Source organism: Podarcis cretensis (genome assembly GCF_951804945.1).
Source record: "Podarcis cretensis genome assembly, chromosome: 14".
Taxonomy (NCBI): domain Eukaryota; kingdom Metazoa; phylum Chordata; class Lepidosauria; order Squamata; family Lacertidae; genus Podarcis; species Podarcis cretensis.
In genome coordinates, this window is record NC_137183.1 from 53,694,662 (window position 1) to 53,716,496 (window position 21,835).

Genomic DNA, 21,835 nt, shown 5'->3' on the forward strand with positions numbered 1-21,835 from the left:
TAATAGGACAGCTGCCCCTTTCCCACTTCCCCATTCAATCCAACGGAGAAATATAACTTGCAGCCCCACAGGTTGTTCTCCCTCTGCAATTTCCATGATTGCGGCAACTCTAGAGCATGCATGTGCATAGCAGCCAGTCTTCCGTCTTCATTTTTCTTTTTCTTCTTCTTCTTCTTACCAAGATCCAAGGAGGGGCAAATGTGTCGCCAGGTTCCTAAGAGCATTTTCCCTGCGGGGGCTGCTCAGAGCAATTTAGCGCACTCCTGTTTTATCCCACCACGTTTGAATATTCCGTCCCTGGTAATCTTATCTGCATTGCTCGTTGGCCCTTCAGGACCAAGCCCAGCAACTGGCTTCAACCGATTAATTAGCTAAGCCTATTACGCGGGACTCTGGACCCGAGCAGACCTTGTTAGCGACTCAAAGGGAGCCTCCCGCTGGCTATGCTGGAAGCTCTGCTGAAGTCACCTCAGCTGGAAGTCAGTCTTTGCATATCTTAAAGTCACTGAGTACACAGAAAGCCTGCAGGGAATCCCCTGTCACTGTCTGTGTTAAATAAGCTGAGTAACACTATTAGTTGGAAACACAACCGCGATTAAAAAGCAGCACTCCTGGAGCACAGTCTCCTAGATTAGCCAAGATCCTTGTGGCTGGGAGCCCACATCATCTGTTCATCTGTTCTTCCATTTGCTCTGCTTGCCCTTGGATTAATCCACTGTTGTCTCCTGCAAGTGGAGCAAGGGCAGGTGTTATTTGACCATCACCGGGAAAGAAAGGTCATGTTGAGGTGCGTGAGCAGCACTTGAGAAACAGGAACCCTGCAAAGGGGGTGTTTGGGTTTCAGCTCGTGCCTCTGAACTGGATCAGAAGAGCCTGGCTGCAGCTGGATCAGGCCAAAGGGGGCCCATCCAGTCCAGCATTCTCTTCCACACAGCAGTCAAGCCCAAAGGCAAGAAGGACTGGAGTATGACTGCGCTGCACTCCCCACCTGGGATTGCCAGCAGTGATGTTCCAAGGCATACTGCTTCAGAATGCAGCCATTGTGGCTGTTAGCCATTGATAGCCCTCTCCATGAATTTGCCTCCACTCTCTTGTAAAGCGATCCAAATTGGTGGCCATCCCTGCTTCTCGGTGAAGCAAATTCCACAGTTTAACATGGTGCAATAGTGTGGCTTCAGGAAAAGGAAGACATACTGGGTAATACAAGCTGCGCTTACAATATTTGTTGTGGGGAGAGCTGCTCCAGGCAGCTGTGGATAGCCAGAGAGAAGCATTGATCCCCATTCTGCTAACCCTTTCCCATTTTGCAGACTCAACCCATTTACTTCCTACAAGCTGCGCCTGAAAGCGACCAACGATATTGGCGACAGTGACTTTGGAGCCGAGACGGAAGCAGTCACAACGCTGCAGGATGGTAAGGGCGCCCCAGCTCAAAACTGAGCATAGCTGTTTCTCTTTCACAGTAACCCAGGGGATCCATCCCCCAGTGCACTCGGTCCCAGCATTGCACCTCAGGATTAGGGGACAGGAAGATGCATAGGGCTAAAACTCACCATTTGGGCGCTATTGACAGAGGCAGTAGCACAGTTTAGCCTCCTCAACAGTGAACTGCCCTGCAGTGCCTTCAGATAATGAATCTTGCTGATTTAAACCCCGTTTGATTGTCTTCCAGGTTCTGTGCTAACGAACCATTATCTTTCCTGAAATTGAATAATTTAACAAGGAACATTAAAAATGAATGTAGAATTGAGCCTATGTTTGGAGAACTTTCTCCAATTGTTTTCACTCCAAATCCACTTTCAGGCTGCAGAAGTGCTAAACGATTGAATGGGGGGGGGGAGTGCATGTCCACCAAGCACGAACATTTTAGACTGCTAGTTTGTAGAGGCAAAAAGCAATTTACAATTGCAAAGTGCTTCTCCCCCCACCCTTTTGTCTCGGATGAGTTTCAGGTGCTTTTTGTTCAATAATAATAAATAAATGGAGTACAGTAATTGTTTGGTGCATGTGTACGGTTGTTTGATGTAGACATGAACTTTCCTATTCAAGGCAGTCTTTAAGGTATCCAGGGTTAGGGTACAGAGGCACATCCACATCCCCAGTGGACAGGCAGAAGGCGAAAGGAAAGTAATTGCCTGATGGTAAGACTGAGGAAAGGCAAGACAAGGTGGTAGCGGACAGGTGCATGAGCCAAAAGGTACACTGATAAACAATCTAGCAGGTCAATAGAGAAACAGGTACACTGGTCCAACAGGAACTTTGTCTTTCTCGGGAGACAAGATGCTCACATCGTGAAGAATCAGGCTGAAATCTGAGGCTCCATAAGTGCAAGTGAAACCACAACGGTTTCTTCAATTGACCAATATTGCTGAACCAGTGAGCTTCAGAGGATACAACTTTTGGCAAGCTGTCCTGCTGAAACACAGGCAATGGCATGCTTGGGCCCAGTCAGTAGAACGTGTGTGTGTGTGTGTGTGTGTGTGTGTGTGTGTGTGTGTGTGTGTGTGTGTTTGAGATTCCTGGTGTGTTATTGGGAACAGATCTTGATCTGAGATGAAGATGCATGCCCAGATCTTTCTCCAGCATTGCATTGGGAAGAGAGGTATTACAGAAAGCATCGAATGGAGCTGGGTGGAAAATGTGAGCTCACTCCTCTCAAAATCTGTGACTACACTTCAGATCATGTCCCACCCCCCTTCATTCCAGGACAGAAGGCTTATACGCACCCTTTGCCTTGCTCTTTCCAGGCAGAGTCTAGCACTTCCATGCCCCATGTCCAGGCTTCCCCCCGCCCTGAACTTTAGTGCTCAGTTGAAGCAAACTCAGTTCAGGTTTTCTGCAGATTGAAGCTCACTCTGATTGAGCTTTGAAGAGTGGGTTTTTGCAGGCAAAGCATTGGAGGTTGGGGTAAGTGCTCAGACATGGAGCTTTCAGTTGGAGACTGTGCCTGGAAAGAGCAAAGTGTGGATAAGACCAAGCTCTAAATGTGTTCCCACTGCACCTCTGCTGTTATCTACCCCTCCCTGCAAAAGAGATAACAGAGGTGGGGGGGGTCTAACTAAAGGATGCTAATGAATCCTGTCTACTAACACCACCACCCCTTTCTTCCTGCGGAAAGCAGGAGTGGGCACTTGCAGGGAAGAGGGTGCTCTGCTTCACACATTTGGACTTTTGCAATGCTCAAATAGTTTTGGAGGAGGAATTCATGAGTGAATGGGTTTGCAGATAGGAGGAAGCTTGAGCGGGGTGTGTCCATTGCATCCCCCCCACATGTCCAAAGAACTTCTGGATTGTGGCTGTAATGTGGAGGATACTATTCCTCTTGGACAGCAACTCTGCAGTTGTAAAGATGAGTGACTCCAGTTTGTGCGGCTTTCATGTGTCAAGTTTACTTTGGATCATCTTTGTTTTAAAACCCGCATTGGCTGCAGTGTACATTCAGTCTCTTCTGAAAACTCTCTGTTATTCATAAACTCTCCGTTAAGAGCATTCATAAGTGATGTGCAAAGTGCATAATAGCTTAAGAAGCTCCTTTTAGCATAACACATGAAAAACAGCATGCATGGGAGCATCTAGTGCTGTTCTCTGGACAGGCAAATCAACTGCAAAGTTGAATGTGCACTGATTCCAAGTTGGAAAAATTGTTTAAGTAAATTAGCCCTCACTGAGCATATTGTCAAGAACTCTATAATCTTAGTTTTACCTGAGATGATCATAAAATGCCTGGCTGTTATAAATCCACCAACATCAGGGCGAGCTCCTTTGAAAATAAACCATTTGCAATGCAGATGACCCTACAACTATCTTTGGGCTTCCAAGCAAGCTTTGGGCTGGTGTTTCTCCCTGTGTCTCCTGGGAATTGGATGTAAATGGAGTTTCAAAGGCAGGGGTAGGGTCTGTGGCTCCATATCAGGAGGCAGAAATCCCCAGAGGTGCCCGCAAGCCTTGGGATGTGCTGAAAGTTGGCCTTTGAATCCCATCCTTATCTTTAAGCTGCCACGGTTTGTCTCATCTCTCTCTCTCTTTTGCTGCAGCAGACTAGCGCAGCTGATGTTCTGGGGGTCATTCCCATTATATATGTCTACATAGATAGATATATCCTTCCCAAAGTGCACTTCGGGTTGAGTTTTGGAAAACCCAGGGCCCCCACTGGCCTCTATACAACAGAAATGATTAACTGTAAAAGCTGCTCACCTCCTCAGCAAACTCAGAGGATTTATTTTGCTGAGCAAACCCGCTGCGGCTAGTGGAGCATTTTAGTGTGGAGAGCTGGGAGCGCCTGATAAGCTTCCCCGGCTTTGTCCCTGATACATTCCGTGCATTTGCTGCACAGGTAGGATAGATGCTCAAAGCAGGTTCAGGCAGCTGGGCCTCTCATAGGTGGGGTGGGGAAATGGCGGGAGGGAGGCCCCCACTCGCTCCTTTGCAGCACAGCAGTGCCTCTGTGGCAAGCCAGGCAAGGAAGAACTTCCAGCAACAGAATGCGTTCTCTGCTTGTTTCTCACTTTAATGCCTGTTTCCTTTATATATCCATATTTAGTACCAGGCGAACCACCAAATTCTGTTTCCGTGACCCCGCATACCACGTCTTCTGTCCTCGTGCAGTGGAAGGTTAGTAGCATATAAAAGTTGGGGGGGGGAGCACAGAAAAGCAGGCTCTTGGGAAATACACAAGGGCTGGTGGTCCAAATGATTCCTACCTTTTTCCAGTCACTCGTGGGGGCAGAGGGGAAGTTGCACACCTCTAACCTTCTGAGGAGGGTGCAAGATTGAAATCCCGCAGCCACTGGATGCCCTCCCAGCCAAGACCTTGCATGCACACGAACCAGAATTTGCCCTGAGACCACACACTTTGGTTGAGTCTCCCTGCATTTCATCACTATCTATGTTAACAGTTGCTGCTGTCTCACTGATGTCTATTGCGGTGTGGCTTAGCTTGCGCAGAAGACCTTGTTCATGCAGCATTAACACTCTCAGTTACAACATGCTGAACAAATGCAAGGTGTGTTGAATGTTTTCACCCAAGGAGGTGTGTGTAGGCATCAATCAGCAGCTCACCTCCCAGTCAGTCGTATAATGGAACAAGCGGAAATGCAGACAGAGGACCGCGGAAGGCCACGTGTTAGGAATAAAGGCCGATCCTGTTGATAGATTTTGGGTGGATAATACATGTGAAATAGGTGGTAGTTTAGATAATTGCGTGCTTTTTATTTCATGAAAATGTAATGGGATAGTTGCACTCGAGCCACATCGAAAGAACTGAAGGCAATTACATGTCATTACCACGCTTATGTTATTTGGGTGCTCAGCAATTTAGACGCGAGGTAGTTTTCAGATGAAAAAAATGTAAAATAAGCTTAAACTATCTAAATGCTGAGGAAACACAGTCAAAACAGCAGTTATCATAGGTTACCCAGCACAAGGCAATGTTTTAACATGCTGTTTGGAAATGCACTGAAGCTTCTCAGCTCATTGTTTCGACCCACGTTGGAATGAATTGAGACTTCTTTGTAGAATGAGGTGATGGTTCTGTAGTTCGAGAGTGATTTCAAAATCCCTTTAGTGTTAAATTTAACTTGGGCGCTTTGTTCTAGTCCATTTCTGGTTTTGATCCAATAATTTGTCCAAATTTTGCAGCGTAAACAAATAGCCATTCTCACTCCTCCAGACCTGGCTGGCTGCTACTCATAATCACTTTTACCTGCCTCTGCAGATCCTCTGGGCCTCTCGTAGAGATAGACAGAAAATCCTAAATAATCCATTACCATCAAAAGCTGGGTTTTGTCCATGAAAGTCGGATAAGAGCAGGATGCCCTGACCTTTCAGCAAAGTACATTTTCCAAGGCAGAAGTATGATTATCAGGGAGGCAGAAAAGAAAGAGCTTCCCTTGCCATTTATCTCTTAGGTCCCTTTGTGCCAGGTATCTAAATAGCTTCTGATTCTGACATAAGATCTGGACTCCAGAGGGAATCCTGCTTGCTTGCTTTTTAATTGGGCTTGATGTGGATCAGGAGGCTTTTATGAGGGACAGGAAAAATAGAAATTGGGGGTGGGGGTGCTGTGGAGCCCTCGTTATCAGAAACTTGATTATCAAAAACTACTTGTTAATTGAACTGGCTGCATTTCCCCTACGTAGATTCTGATCAAGGCAGCCCTATGTAAACAGCCCTCATTCTTATTCACATTTTTAATTAACCAAATGTTACGGATGGTCCCCCAGGCTGTTCAAAAAGTTGGCCTCAGGCAGATGACACAAGACTGTATCAAAATATGTTACTTGCAAGAGTCCTTGAGGCCTCGAGATCAACCCCAACCTGGAATTAGGAGAGCAAATACAATATTCAGAGCCTCAGAAGTGATAAGAAGTTATGGGAGTCTGAAATGAGACCATGCTATTTTATTCCAGGGGCTGCAGTATAATAGACCCAGGTGTTGGAGGAAATAGGAATGTAAAGAATACAAATCTTTTACTTCATATATGCATGTCTGTACTGGAGTCAAGCTTAATGTGTTGTGGAAATGGAAGAGACTATTCCTGGCCCACCTTGACTGCACCAAGCATATATTTGGGAGATGAGGCAGATGCGTGCATGAAGAAAACAATGGATGTGTGGACCCAAGTCATCCATCAGTACAGGACTGGTGACTGGGAAGGTGGAGTTGTTGTAATCCATAAGGGTTACATGTCTCTTTTAATGAGTTCCCTGTCTAAGATGCAGCCACGTTGAAGCACGGATACAGCTAGTGTCAAGCAACTGAGCCACAAGAGGGATTCTGCTCAGCTCCCTATGGCCCTGCTGCTTCACAGCCTCCACTACCAAGGTGACAGGTGCGATGTTGAGGATCTCTGGGTAGGCTTCAGTTACAAATGCTGACGTCTCCTTAATCAGCGCAGCTCAGGATTTCACAGACACTGTGGCAACCATGGTCTGTCTCAATGTTTGTTAGGCCCAACAGCGGCTGCAGTTCATACATTGGACCCAGTTTTCTGTACTGGACAGGATGAAGTTGATCTTTGGGGAAGAACTCCTTGGTGCCTCTTTATCATTGGCGGTTCTCAGCCTGGTTGAGGTTGGACTTGCTCTTATTTCAAACCTCCTTCACGTGGTTAAAAGCTCAATTGTGATAGTCCAAACATACCTCAAACTTAATGGAGCCAGATGGTCTTCTGTTGGCCCTAAGGGAGCATCCAGTTTACTCTCTGTTATCTTTGTGAGTTCCTGGAACACACAAGCTGTTAGTGCAATAGCTCCACAGAACCCCCTCCCCTGTTTATCAGAAGTCATTCGTCTCCCTGATGACCTACAGAGTTGCAAGGAACATAAGAGCAGAGACAGCATCTAGAGCTCAGGTGGATGGAAACTTATGACATGTCTGACTGCATCTGGCTCATCCCCAAACATTCAACTGAGTTTTCATGGGTGAGGAAAGAAATGCCCCAGCTTAGCCTCTATCCATGTGGGATGCTGGATGCCCCAGTGGCATGCCGTGATAGTACTGCTTAGTACTTTGAGGATAAAATCACTGAGATAATTCCTGGCCTGGATTCTGCTTTGGGATCCAGGTCCAAAGCAGAGTCATCATCCAGAGTGTCATCTTGGATGACAATGAGGACTGATGAGTGCTTGCTTGGCCCTTGTCCTTGGTTGGTGAAGCCTTGTTGAAGGTTATCATTAAATGCATATTGTGTGAGGGAGTAATGCAATACCTCTATTATCGAAGCCACCACTCAGCCCATTGACTTGGTGAAATTATGCATTAGTTTCAAACTTTATATTCCTAGCCAAGGTTGGCAAGTGGGCCATCACTTAACAACTCTGTAAAGTCTCAGACGAACTGGATCCATTTTTGACTTGCGTCTCAGGTTTGGGATGGAAACCGCCTTTGTCACTCTTGTTGATGTCCTGTGTTGGCATAGATAAACCCTGCGTGACAACCTTTACCTTCAGGGAACATGACCCTGGATCTGCCAGTGACCTTTGACTCTTCAGTGGTTCTGCTCCTAACTGATGGGGCGATTTCACAAGAGACTGTTGGTTTTCCCTGGAGAAGTTTGCCATTGGGATCCCACGTGGTCAGGTCAAATTGTATTGCCTCCATGTGGCTCCATCTTGTCCCCCTTGCTTTTCAACATCTACCTGAAACCACTGAGTGAAATTGTTCAGGCAGAGAGGCTCCCATATACAAAGTATTGCAAAGGATGATGGGATGGGATACTCAAGTCACCTCCCAGACTGTGGCTGCAGGTTGTGTCCCATCAGCCTTTTAGGTACAGGACACCTTGAATGTTGCTGTGCCTCTTGCCCCAAGAAGCTGATTGGAGATGCTTGTGGTGTCCTGGATAGTCTCTTTCATGTCCTTTTGACTTTGCAAAGGATGCTCCTTTTCGGCCATGCAGTGAAATATCTTGGGCTATCACCAGGGCATCTCCACTTCATCTTAAAGCAAGTCTGCATGGATGACTGTTTTAACAACCAACATTTAGGCTGAATCTCATTTATGGACTAATACTGGGCACAAGCCTTATCTTACCTAACCTATTTTTCCCTGGGACATTTTGCAGCCTCCAAATGCTGAGAGCCTGAACGGTCTTCTCTTGGGATATCGCATTTATTACCGGGAGTTGGAGTATGAAAGCACGGTCCCAGGACTGGAGTCCAAGGTCATTAAAAACCCTTCGGCTTTACGAGCAGAACTTACAGGTGAGCAGCCAGTGGGGTGTGTGCCTTCCCCCCACTATATGCAGTCCAGTTATTTACCATTCAGCTCAGTCTCCAGTGGCTTTAGAAGGTCCCCTGAATTGTTTGGCATCTGCATTAAGATGGGCAAGTGCTGAAAATGGTTACTGGGGGAAAACAAGAGGAAGACAGGCACATGCTCTGAAGCTCCCTCTGCTAACTGGCTGGTGGATTTATGGTATCTCCAGTGGGGTCACTCAGGGGGCCTGCTGTCCTTCCTCTCCCACCTTCAGTTATTGCTTCCTGCTTTCTGCTGTTTCCATGTTGTGGCTATCTCGATAGTAAATCAGGTGTTCAGAGCTCCATCAAATTAAAGGCTTTATTGATTGGGAGAGAAGAGCAAAGGGTGGGGGGAGGGGGAGACCCTGAGCCATGCCAGTCAGAGCATCGTCTGCCACGCCGTCAGAGGCGCTGCTCTCTGAGGATGTTGCAGACAGTAATGTGAATAAGTAAATGCATAACATGGAATTTCCAGGAGGGTGGGGGTGTTGTCTTTCTGACTCCTTGTTTCACACTCTCTAGCACAAATCCCCTGTGTTCCAGCCCTGGCAGGATCTGGAGGGGGCCTTCTGCCCTAGAGCAGCCTTGCCTGGTGCCTGTTTGTTCCGCGACTCTAAGGACATCTTACGCTTCCTCATATTGGCTGCTTGTTTGATTTCTCTCTGTGGCAAGGAGGCTGAGCAAGCCCTTGTGACTGATGATCTTTCGACACGTTATCTAGAAAGTGATGTGGCTTTTATTGCCTGTCAAGGTGCAGTCCTCAAGCTTAAAGCTGTCTCTGCGTGCGCCGCATCATTTCCCGCTGCCTGTGCTGTACATCATGTGCAATAACTGTTTTCCTTGCCCTCTTAACAACTTTCTGCTTTGCTTACCCTGAATAGCCCAAAGCAGCTTCAAGACAGTGAACAGCAGCTCTGCATTAACGACGTATGAATTAACACGTAAGTGCATGCAGATGTACAGACAGACAGACACACACACACACACACACAGAGAGAGAGAGAGAGAGAGAGAGAGAGAGAGAGAGAGAGAGAGAGAGAGAGCGCTGCTATACTGGGGAAGAGGCGAGATTCCTGGCGACCTTTTTAGGGTCTTATACCAGGGCTACATTAACACCATACTTTTAATGTGTTGTGATACCACTGCAAACAACCATGCTCCCCCAAAGGATTCTGGGTGCTGTAGTTTGTTAAAGGTGATGAGCATTGTTAGGGGGGTTGGTTGTTAAACCACTGTGGGAATTGTCACTCTGGGACGGAAATAGGGGGTCTCCTAATAGCTCTCATGAATTTTCATGAAATCTGTCCACAGTGATTTTGTGGCCTGCCTCAGTCCCGTTTTCTTGCACGTTGCCTGGGAAATATCATCACCCTTCCAACAGCAAAAAAACAAACAAACCCCGAAACAAATGCTCTTGTGTATGAACTGGCAGGAGTTTGAAAGTCCGTAAAAATGTCTGTTTCATATAATATATCAGATGGTTTTATTTATTATGCCGGCAAAATTTAAGCAGTAAATCAGATACCATCAGCTGTCTGTCTACCTGAAACCGGCAGGCAACACACTGCTCTCTGACTCAGATACGTGGGCAGAATACTGGTAAATACTTCGGGAAATCTGAAATTAGAAGGGCTCATTATTGAACTCGTGAAACTGTTCCTACGATAATGGTTTGCTGCGACTCTCGGTGATGCCGAAGCTGAAGGGTAACTTGCCAGTTGTGGAGGAACTGATATGCAAATAAAGAGCTTGAGAGCGATGCTTGCACAATTTCGTGACATTTCCAGCCCAGCTGCCTGGCAGTATTTCGCTGGTGGGCTCCCCAGATGCTCCGTGTCCTCTGTAAGATGGGTGGCCTGATTTGAATATGCAAATCATGGCACCGCAAGTATCTGCAGGTCTCTGTGACCGAACGGACATGGATGTGATGCTCCTTTCTGCCACGATCTTGCTTATTAAATGTGCTCAGGGCTCCCCCCTCCCCTGCCGCTCCTCTGTGGTCTCCCTCCTATTTTCCTTTTGCCATCCCCTTCCTGCCTCTGTCAATGCTCATTCCTGAGTTTGAGCTCAGGAATGGTTGCCCAGTGGCCAAAGGCAAAGCTGGTGATGTCAAAATCTTTTCTTTGTGTGCTCAGCATTCAAGCTATGATTGCCTGGGGAAAAGGACGTCTCTACACACACACACACACACACACACACACACACACACACCTCCAAATAAGACTCTTGTGTTTCCAAGCACGCTTCTTGCGCTCTGTCAGTTCCTCTGGACCCAATGCCTCTGGGGAGGAGACCATAATGGCCTCTGCTATGGCTAATGGTCTCTGCTGTGGATGCATCTTAAGGATGACTAGGATTTGGTCCTCCTTGCTTCATGTAACATAAGATAAAGGGTTCAAGCATGTGCAAACAGCCTCTCAGAATCCCTTTATTTATGGGCAGAGAAACTGCACAAGGCAATGACCATTTCTTGTGTGGGGGAAAGAAGAGAAGTTCAACAGTTTCTCAGCTTCAACACTGAGCTTTGGTCCAAATGCCGGACACTGTAAATTTGTGAGATGAGCTAGGGAGCTCCAAAAGAGAATTCTCACATCTTCACCACACTGTCATTCCCAGTATTCTTTGCGGGGAATGGTTTGAACTGAGATGAAAGCAAAATAATGTCTCCTCCTAGAGATCCAACTAGAATATCAGAGTAATATCAGAGCGATTTGATACCTTTCCATTTATTCACCTGTCTTCTGGGCTACTGAGAACTTTTAAGTGGGACATCAAATATGTTTGTAACCCAATTGTTTTACCTTTCCAGAGCTGAAAAAGTACAAGAGATACGAAGTTGTCGTGACAGCATACAATATTGTTGGAGAGAGCCCTGCCAGCACTCCTGTGGAAGTCTTTGTTGGGGAAGCGGGTAAGTAAGCTGGCTGCTAAAATCCTATAATGTAGATCTGACTCTAAGGAAGGACTCTAAGGAAGCCCCTAGTGGAGCTGGTGGCAGCTGGTACCCCAGAGCCAGTATATTTAAACGTGTATGAAAGAAGCACAGAGCAGGGTAGTTTGGTTCTCTGGAAGTGAGATTGGTGGCATATGAATAATAAAATGATGATGATTTTGTAAGCAAAAAAAGCAAGATGCAGAGATCAGTTTGAAAATGCATGGAGAATTTTTTGAAGTCTCTGGAAAATCCTGGATGGGGAGCAGGCTTTTAGCTCTAGCTCTCTGTCCTTCCCAGGATTACCCAAAGCAGAATAAAATATGTAAGGCGGCCATGATTACAAAATCCATTCTGTAACGTAAGAGAAATCAGGCAAATTCACTCAGCTTGTGTAACATAGACCTGCTGCAGGATTCAACTTTTCTTGGTGCAGAATTTGGTTTGCCTGTGAGCAGAATTTTAACTATCATTTAACCCAAAGCGTACATGAAAATATTTTGCGTGTGCGTGATCATGCGGTGCAGGCAGACACAGCCTTTGGCATCTGATGCTGAATGAATGGCATATTTTCCTGAAGATCATTTAGGACCAAGTCCCTTTTCAATGCAGATAAGCTTGGTCAGAGCTGGGAGCAGAGCAGAAATGCCCCTGCCTCAGATTTGCCGTGCGCTGCCAGCTAAAACAACTGAATCTCATTTCAACCTTCTTCTGCACCTTCTCAGAGATTCATTCCTCCGTGCATTTATCCTCCATGTGGACGGGGTAGCTGGGTCTGCCTCTAGTGGTCACCTGTGTAGTCCATGCATTGGGCAGGATGTCTGCCAAGGGAGTGGTTTTGTGCAGTTTGCTGCATTCATATAGGTGCCTCTTAACAGATGCTGGATGTGTGAACATTGCAGTGAGTGGGGACCAAATACTCTGCAGAACAGAAAACAGGCCAGGAACTCATTACTGTGCTCATTATTCTGTTACACGCTCGTAAAGGCCAGAACTAATGATATGCACTGATACACTTGGAGCAACTCACAGTTTAATGCAATATCCATATACGAACATACAATAAAAGATAAATAAGGCCTATTAAGTCAGTGAAAATAATGTTTGTGGGGTGGGGGGACAACCATGCTTAAAGTAATATTATTGGGTCAGACACCATCTCTCAGCTTAATCTATAGAGCTGTAGGATAACAACAGTGTGCCTGTGAGTTCCTTGGAGGAAGGGGTTTGATGAACATTGGATGAATTCATACGTGCCTTCCACAAATGGACTTCAGTGTGTGACTGAGCTCAGGCTAGTGAGGGGAATACAGGGAGTTCAAAGTGGGACCCCCGTAGGCACCGTTTTCAGAAGGACATAGCGTGCGGTAGGGGTGATTTCACTAAAATTGGGAGGGCCCCCTGCCTGAGATGAAGCCACTGGCGGAGGAAGAGAAGTGCGGGGGGAGCACACCGCCCCTGGCAGCGCGATCTCGGTGGGGTGCCATCGTGGCTGCCCCCCCCTCCCCTGCCTGCGGTGGGCACCATGCCCTTGCAGCCGGCCTGCCATGCCCCCAGGACACGCATCACACCCCTAGGACACGCGTCATGCCCCTGTGCGTGGAGTGCCACGCCCCTGGGCGGCATGCCAACCCCGCCCCCGCCTGCTCTCCGCCCACCCCACCCCACCCACTGGATGAAGCTTGTAGATTTCATACAGAGCTGCTCTGCCATTCCCACCATCATTCAAACAGAGACTGGGGCACAATGGATGGTTCACTAAGCAGGATGCAGCCTGATGCACACCATGCTGGGCTCCCCTTGAAATTGCTCCAGAAAGTGTACCTGGTGTAGGGCGCCACCACATGGAGATGGGATCATGTGTCACTCACTGCACTGGCTGGCTGTGAGCCACTGGGCCCAACTGGAGGTGTCAGTTGTAGGGTCCTGGGCCACTTAGGGTTCTGTACAGAAGTGCTCAATGGAGCCTTTTCCCAGTACTGGGGTGAGGAAACCCTTCTCATGGCCTGGCCTGGGGCGGCTTGAGACAGGGCCTTTTTGGTGTCAGCACCCCCTTGGAATGCCCTCCTTACGTGGGGGTGCATGCAATTTCTCCACACACTGTCAAACTTTAGGGGTCAATTTCATACATTTTTGCCTGCCCATGCTGAGAGGACTTGAAGTTTGCCCTGGGTCTTAATACTGATGCTGTATAACATTAATATTTGAGTTTTGCAGGGGGAGGGGTTAGTTGGTTTTGCTTTAATTAAATACCGCATACAATTGCTGTACTTGATCATTGTTCACTGCCCAGGACTCTGTTTAGAGGAAGAAAGGAATAGAAATGAAATGACGTTGGCAGCAGCAGCATTTTGTGGCTATATGGGTGTGTTTGCCAATTTCCCTATTTCAGGCAGGCAGGAAAACCAGGAGGCTCCATCCATGCCCTCTAGTTCACCTTGGTGGACAGCTCCCAAAATACCACAATGCAAATTTCATTAGTCCAGACTTTGCCAGCCTGGTGCCCTCTGGGTTCCCATCACCCCCAGCCAGCCGGGCCATAGGATGCTGGTGGCTGCTGTAGCCCCAGACATCTGGACACCCCCACCCCTGGCCAAAGCTGCATTAGGCCATTCGGTCAATGCCGGCTCCCTTTCTGCTGCACACAGTGGCATAGCGTGGGGGTGCAGGGGGGGCCAGCCGCACCGGGCGCAACATCTGGGGGTTAGGGTTAGGGGGCGCAAATCCACGGGTTAGGGGGCGCAAATCCACGGGTTAGGGGGTGCAAATTACTTGCCTTGCCCCGGGTGCTGACAACCCACGCTACGCCACTGGCTGCACAAGCTTATTTTTTCTGCTCTGTTCACCCGAATCTGCACTCTGGTCTGCCTTCCTGCGATGGAGGTTCCTTGCGTCAGATTTGACCCGTGCCCCCAGCTAATACGACTCAATCTACTTTCACCTCCGTTACCCTGGTATTTCATATTTAACATGCAAAGGTTCCATTTCAAATTCCAGAAGTATTTTCATTACAGTTTCATTAAATCCGAGATGTCTTGGGCCTTGGACAAGCTATTAGCTCCTTCTGACCTTTTCATTTCAAACATCACAGTAATGTTCTGTTATCTTTCCCTAAAACTCCATAAATTAATCAGGGCAGCTGTGCTCTCTCTGAGCGCTCTGGGGCAGTTCTTGCTATTGAGCTGTCAGTATTATATTCCTGCTGCTGTTCTGTCTTCCACCTGCAAAATATGACATTGGAGTTGTAACACAGTGCCTGTTGAGCAACGTATGCTTTTATACAGGGAGGCTACATGATGTTAAGAGGGCATGTGGATGCGAAAGACATCTGCCAGGAGCATCTTGGGTGGTTTCCTTGGAGGGCTCTGTTCTTCAGCTGCTCCCGGTTCTGACCCTCATTGAAATACCGTACATCTTCAGCAGCAGAGGAAAATGAAATGTATAATGAGGTTTCTGCCGCAATTCTGTCCAGCCTCGGCCAAGCTCAGTGTCAGGCTGCAGAGTCTACTGGGTGTAACGTAAGAATAGCCTGCTGGATCAGGCCAATGACCCAGCATCCTGTTCTCACTGAGATTAAATGAGGATTGGGGGAACCTGATACGCTACCTTGAGCTCCTTGGAGAAAAGGGTGTGATGTGAATGCAATAAATAAATAAGAAAACAAAACAAAACACTGAAAGTGGGAGCAGTCTAGTTTCGCGCGCTCTCTCTCTCTCTCACACACACACACATATACATATATACACACAAAGTGAAGAATAGTACCTGTGCATTTTGCCCCGTATCTCAGTTTTTAAAAATGTGAGAAGCCTACACTTATTTTTTAAAAAGGATGGGAGGGAGGGAGGGAGGGAGGGAGGGAGGGAGGGAGGGAGGGAGGAAGAAAGAAAGAAGGAAAGAAAGAAAGAAAGAAGGAAAGCTGGGAATCTGGGGCTTATGGTTCATTGTGGCAACCTCCCATGAATTCTAGAAAGCCTTGGGGACCTTCAGCAAGGACACTGGTGCTCCATCTGCACCCTGCGCAAAACAGGGAGGTGAGCCGCTGGGGGATCAGGACCAGCCGTTACCCCCTCAGAGATAAAAGGCTGTTGGACCCCGCCCCAGGTTGCTGGAGCAACATTGCTGCTTGCCAGAACCTGCCTGAGATCCTGACCTTGCCTGGTTTCCTGCCTGGTGTCCTGCCTTGGCCCTGTTGGACTGACTCCTAGTGGAACCCTTGGATTCAGGACTGCGTTGCTCAGGTTACCCCCGGGCCCAGCACATTGCCATTTCTTCTTCTGCCTTGACCTTCTTTTCCCTTTTGCTTTGGTTTGCATAAATGTTCGGCTGCCTTTGACAGAGTGGCACCAGGGCTCAAGAAGCTAGAGGGGAGCAAGGGCTGGTCAGGGCCACCCTCCTCATCATGGTGAGGTGGTCCACGCCTGCCCCCCATTGCCCCTTTAGGACACCAGCTTTTTAGGATGACAGCCACGCAGGCTTCCAGAGAGGGACCAGGCTTAAAGGGTGGGCTAGGGGGAGGGAGACAACTTTTGGAAAGCTCCCCATTCTGCAGTCAGAGCAAGTTGAGCTTCCTTATAGAGAAGGTACCCTTAAAACAAAACGTGGGGAAATAATGTCCAAATTGAGACGTATGTCAGATTGGTTTATCTGCTGCCCTTAATTCTCCCTTGGTAAGGCAGAAAATGCAAGGAGATAATTTGCTCTGGATTCATACTGCAAGCTGAAGCAGCTGACTGAGCGCCTCATTAGCAGCTCATTAAGCTGTTAATATTACTCATAAGCAGTTCTCCATACACATGGTGAGGCAGCGGCTCCCTGTTTTAACTCTTAGCAAAGTAGGGTTGCCATATTTTTGCGGAGCAAATAAGAGGTCTCTATGAGACTCTATGGGACGCGGGTGGCGCTGTGGGTTAAACCACAGAGCCTAGGACTTGCCGATCAGAAGGTTGGCGGTTTGAGTGCCCGCAATGGGGTGAGCTCCCGTTGCTCGGTCCCTGCTCCTGCCAACCTAGCAGTTCGAAAGCAAGTCAAAGTGCAAGTAGATCAATAGGTACTGCTCCGGGGGAAGGTAAATGGCGTTTCCGTGACTGCCCTGGTTTCGCCAGAAGCGGCTTAGTCATGCTGGCCACATGACCCAGAAGCTGTACGCCAGCTCCCTCGGCCAATAAAGCGAGATGAGCGCTGTGACCCCAGAGTCAGCCATGACTGGACCTAATGGTCAGGGGTCCCTTGACCTTTATGAGGACTCTCATTTTAAATAGCCCTATTACATGTCAACTATAGAAGCTGTGATATATTGCTGAGGGGGGCAGAAGAAGAGAAGAGGAAAGCAAGTCTTTGACCAACAGTTATGTCTCACCCAAAAAGTATAGCCAGAAACATTTTGGCAAATTAAAAAAAAAACCCTGGACGGTAATTTTACACCTGAAAAAATGAATGTGTCCTGGAAAAAGAGGACACATGGCAACCCTAAGCAAAGTGGCATGTTTTGTCACATTGGGAGGTGGGGAAGAAGCTTATGCTTCCTCCATGGCTAATGGGGGGCAGGGTTTGGGCTGAGCCCCCTCCAGCCACATTTTTCTTTCCTCCACTTTAAAAGCTCTGTGTCCTCTTTCTTTCTCCAAAGCTTTTCCTGTGAAAACGTGCTCTTTAAAGCTCAGTCAGAGCAAACAGCTATCTGTGGAAAACCCAAATTGACATTTGCTCTGATTGAGTGCTAAAGATTGGGGTTTTGTGGGGAAAATCTCCAGGGGATGAAAATTAAATAAATGCTCAGACGCAGAGCTTTTACGTGCGAACCTGTACCTGGAAAGAGGGGGGCAAACCGTAGATGTGGGTAAGCGCAGAGAGAGCAGATGTCGGAGGTTCCACCATCACCTGCCAATTGCAGCCTAAGGTCTTGCATTCCTCCTTTGGTTTAGTTTTCAGTTGCATCTTTGGGCTCCCTCCATGAGACGGCCACGAAATCAGAATGCTTTCATTAGAAAGGGCAACAAAGGGAGGGAGACGTGCAGAAAACTAGCAATTTCGAAATGCATGCTGCGGTTTAATAGAACAATTGTATGCTAATTTCCCATTGAATCCGCGGGAAGCGCCGGCACGGTAACGGTTTGCAGCGGTCTTAGCTCCCCCTAGTGGTACCTGGAGGTGAGCTCCCATCTCCGCCGAAGGAAATCGACAACGACCAAGAGCAACGCGGCTTCTGATTCTTAAAGGAAAGAAAATAAGCTTGTAAAATCAACAGTAATGTAATGAGAAGGCATAATGTTATTAGGAGCGAAGATGCAGCCTGGCCTCCCTTCTGGTACCTCAAATGCCATTAACTGAGAGAGGCAGACATTGCACATCCTCTCCAACAGCAGAAATATGGCTGAGCATGTTCTGCCCCAAACATTTTCACTGTGTTTTAAACACAGGCTGTAAAATAGCTTATCCTGACTTTATACACTGAGGCTCTTATTGTTAGAATTATTGCTGCCAGCACCAGCAATCTATTGTGCCGTTCATATTTTGTTATAAGCCGCTCAGGGAATGTTTATTCATGGGAAGCTATACAAATCTAATAACGACAAACAACAAATGCTTGATTTTAATTATTTGCTTTATGAATATTTAGCTGTGATTGCTGCCTCGCAGGAGATTGGGCCGGATGACCCAATCCAGTCTCTCCCAGCTCTAGAATTCTACAATTCTATATCCTGCCTTTTGATCAAGTTGTCAGGGTGGCTTATGATAAAATATTTTTAAAGCACATTGTAATAACAAGCGGGGGGGGGAGGCATTTTTAAAGCAGCATAAAAATGAACGTGATGGAACAAAACACTTATTTGCCAGCCTTAGACAATAAAAATTAAGAGAGATCTTTGCTAGGTGCTGGAAAGACCTAATAATGAGTGTCCGGTGAACCTCTCTGAAGAGAGTGATCCAAAGCCCACGGAGGACTCAGGAGAGGACAGGGAAGGGTGATCTCAAGATTCCAGCTGGTATTTATGGAGACAGGCAGAAGTGGCTCACCCTTTGGGGTGGAGCCACAACACTAGGAAACTGGTGTACACACAAATGTGTGTACACACACCAAGGGTGGTTTTAGGGTCGCATGACCAGTGCAGCTGCACTGGGTGACACACTGCAGGGGCGCCACAACAATGATATAGGAGTGTGAGATGCAGGGACACTGAATTTTTGCATCAGGCAGGCCGCTGCTGAAATTTGAGAGCCCAAAGTCTGCCACTGCATGCACACACACACACACACACACACACGTCAACTTTCCTTTGGCTTTTTCTCATTTCCAGGAAAGTTAATTAACTTATCCCTCTTTGTTGCATGAAAACCCATAATTCAAAATATCCCCGTCTCTAATGATTTGGGCTCCCTGGGGCAACGATCAGGAGTCCTTGTAGAAGTCGCTGGCAAATTACCCTGGAATTTCCTTGTTGTGTAGGTAGGTCACCGCAGTTGTGATCCGACTCTGCCCTCCTTAATCGCTGTCTGATTAATGGCCTTTGATGCCAAAATCTGTTCCCTGAAGAAGAGGGCAGCCGTGTTAAACTGCTCAGGTGAAATGAGTCGCTTAACTAATTGCATTGATTCCAACTGTTCAGGCCCGGTGTGAGCTATGGCTAAGTCTCTGTGCACTTAAAAAGACGTTTCCCTATACTATGGGATGCCATTGTTACTCTCTGAAGAATTTGTGGATGCGATGGATAAGATGGAGGCCCATGTAGTCCACTATTCTGGAGGCAACAGTGGCTGACCAGATTGCCCTGAGAAACCGTGACTAGAGCATGAGGCTGCCCTGAGCATATGTTCCCCAGAATGTTTTCAAACTGATCAAACTCTTTATTAAAAGCCACCTGTTTCCCCCAGGTTGGCAATTTTTATTGTAAGCTCCTCGCAGCAGGAATCTGTACTCTATCAAAGGCTACTTGCCACAATGGCTATGCTCGGCCTCCATAGTTGGAGGCAGCAATGTCTCTGAATATCAGTTGCTGGAAACCACAGGAGGAGGAGAGAGAACTCTTGTGCTTGAATCCTGCTTTTGCTAGTCTCCCATGGACATCTGGTGGCTACTGTTAAGAAGAGGATTCTGGAATAGACGGGCCATTGGTCAGACCCAGCAGGTTCTGCTTATGTTCTTGATAACAATATATTTAAAAGAGTATCCATCACCACCATGCCCTGTTGCAGCAAATTCATTTGGGTAACACAGTCTAGTTTAAATCAGTGCTACTGAAGTGGTGGCCCGCAGACTGGTGCATGTTTATCAGACATCGGCTGCTGGTCCCCAGTGACTCTCCAAAGGCCCAGGGGTTGGGGGTTTTTTTGGGGCACATTGTGGGAGGCGAACCACATCAGATAGCTTGAGAAGCACCAGTTTAAACGATTCTACTTTCTTGCCCTAAAAACGGGCTACTTTCACCAGCAGCAACCTATAGAAAAATCGTCACCACCGCCATCATCCTTACTGCTTCTATATGAAAAGTAAACGAGAATTTCAGCTCTTTGAGAAATTAGAGGGAAACTGGACTGAAACTCATTTGCAAAAAAAAAAACGGGATGTAGCGGCACAATAGAGGCTCAGTTCTGGGACAATTGCAGAATCAATGAGAGACGTGCTGAAATTCAGCCATCAATTCATCTCACTTTCTTTGAATCATTCACACATTGACTAGCTCTTGACTATCAATCTAGATAAAGGTAAAGGTAAAGGTACCCCTGCCCGTACGGGCCAGTCTTGACAGACTCTGGGGTTGTGCGCCCATCTCACTTAAGAGGCCAGGGGCCAGCGCTGTCCGGAGACACTTCCGGGTCACGTGGCCAGCGTGACATCGCTGCTCTGGCCAGAGCCAGAGCCGCACACGGAAACGCCGTTTACCTTCCCGCTGGTAAGCGGTCCCTATTTATCTACTTGCACCCGGAGGTGCTTTCAAACTGCTAGGTTGGCAGGCGCTGGGACCGAGCAGCGGGAGCGCACCCCGCCGCAGGGATTCGAACCGCCGACCTTTCGATCGGCAAGCCCTAGGCGCTGAGGCTTTAACCCACAGCGCCACCTGCGTCCCGATCAATCTAGATAGCAAACTGTAAAAGAGACCTTCTTTCTCTCCTTTGTGTAAATGGCTCTTCATTAGGGGGTGGGGGTCCTTTCTATAAACTGAGGGAGGCTTCATAGATTAGAAAACTCTAAGTACGAATGCTTATTTCTTACAAGCAAGAAAGAAGCTTCAGGGTGCCCCAGCAATCTAGTGTCTGCCAAAAGACACACCTACGCAACTTAGCGCACCCAGGGATGGGAGATGAATTTGTTCAGGTTCCATTTTAGCATGAACTTGCCAAATTCACGCTGCTCAAACCAATATGCAAACTGAGGCACAGTTCTCCCTTGCAAAGCTCACCTTTCTCTGAGCCTCACCATGCAGTTCTCCACCTACAGAGTGTGCATAAACATGCATCATAAAAATGAATGTATTAGCGAAAGGTGCATGCAAAAAATGTGTATGTTGGTGAAAATTACAAACAAAATTGCATTATGCTGGGGAAAACAGCTTGCAAAAATGCATACAAGTTTTCATATTGATCTTTCCTTCTTCTTTTTTTTAAAAAAGGCAAACGTAAGCAGAAATGGGGCAAATTAAATTTTAAGATTGGAAAATGGAGAATCTGAGAGAAGCCAGCATTAACGGATTCTTCTTCTTTGGGAGAAGGCTTGAGGGGGAAATGTACAGCTTTCCTAGCTAGGCAATTCTGAGAGAGAAAACAGTGGTGATGTGTAGCTGAGGGAAATTTAAAGACAACCCTAACTGTACATTTGTGGAAGGCAGTGAAAAAGAAAAAGAGAGCAGGATCCCAGCCTGCCAAGAGTCATTGATCACCTGCTTCGGAGCCTCTGAAGGAAAAGGTGAGCGTGGCCAAGCACCTCTTCTCAGCTGAATTTCTCCGTCACCCCGGGTTGACTGTTCCTGCCATCGGCAAGGTGCTTGTGTCCATGTTAGAGATGGGCATTAATCTCTGCCTTTCTCAACTTCAGCCCTTTGCTCTAAACTCTCAGAAAGCTACATTTCAGGGGGGTGCAAAAAAAGCTGGTGCGTGGTATGTTCCAGGCATACATCATGTGTTTAGCCTTTGGGGGCTGACAAGGCAGGGACTGATGAGAAAATGTCACTG

At 47.4% G+C, this 21,835-nt stretch overlaps 1 protein-coding gene across 8 annotated transcripts in view; it reads left to right on the forward strand.

The window, feature by feature from the left end:
* SDK1 (sidekick cell adhesion molecule 1) overlaps nt 1-21,835 on the forward strand; it is a 659,529-nt gene that overhangs the window by 586,580 nt on the left and 51,114 nt on the right. For 6 of the 8 annotated variants that reach the window (XM_079953648.1, XM_079953647.1, XM_079953646.1 and 3 more), the window contains 5 exons: nt 1,311-1,414; nt 4,541-4,611; nt 8,565-8,703; nt 9,621-9,680; nt 11,549-11,650. In XM_079953648.1, the coding sequence (XP_079809774.1) occupies nt 1,311-1,414; nt 4,541-4,611; nt 8,565-8,703; nt 9,621-9,680; nt 11,549-11,650 (476 nt within the window). The remainder of the gene's footprint in view (nt 1-1,310; nt 1,415-4,540; nt 4,612-8,564; nt 8,704-9,620; nt 9,681-11,548; nt 11,651-21,835) is intronic. The other 2 variants (XM_079953652.1, XM_079953653.1) reach the window with 1 other exon arrangement.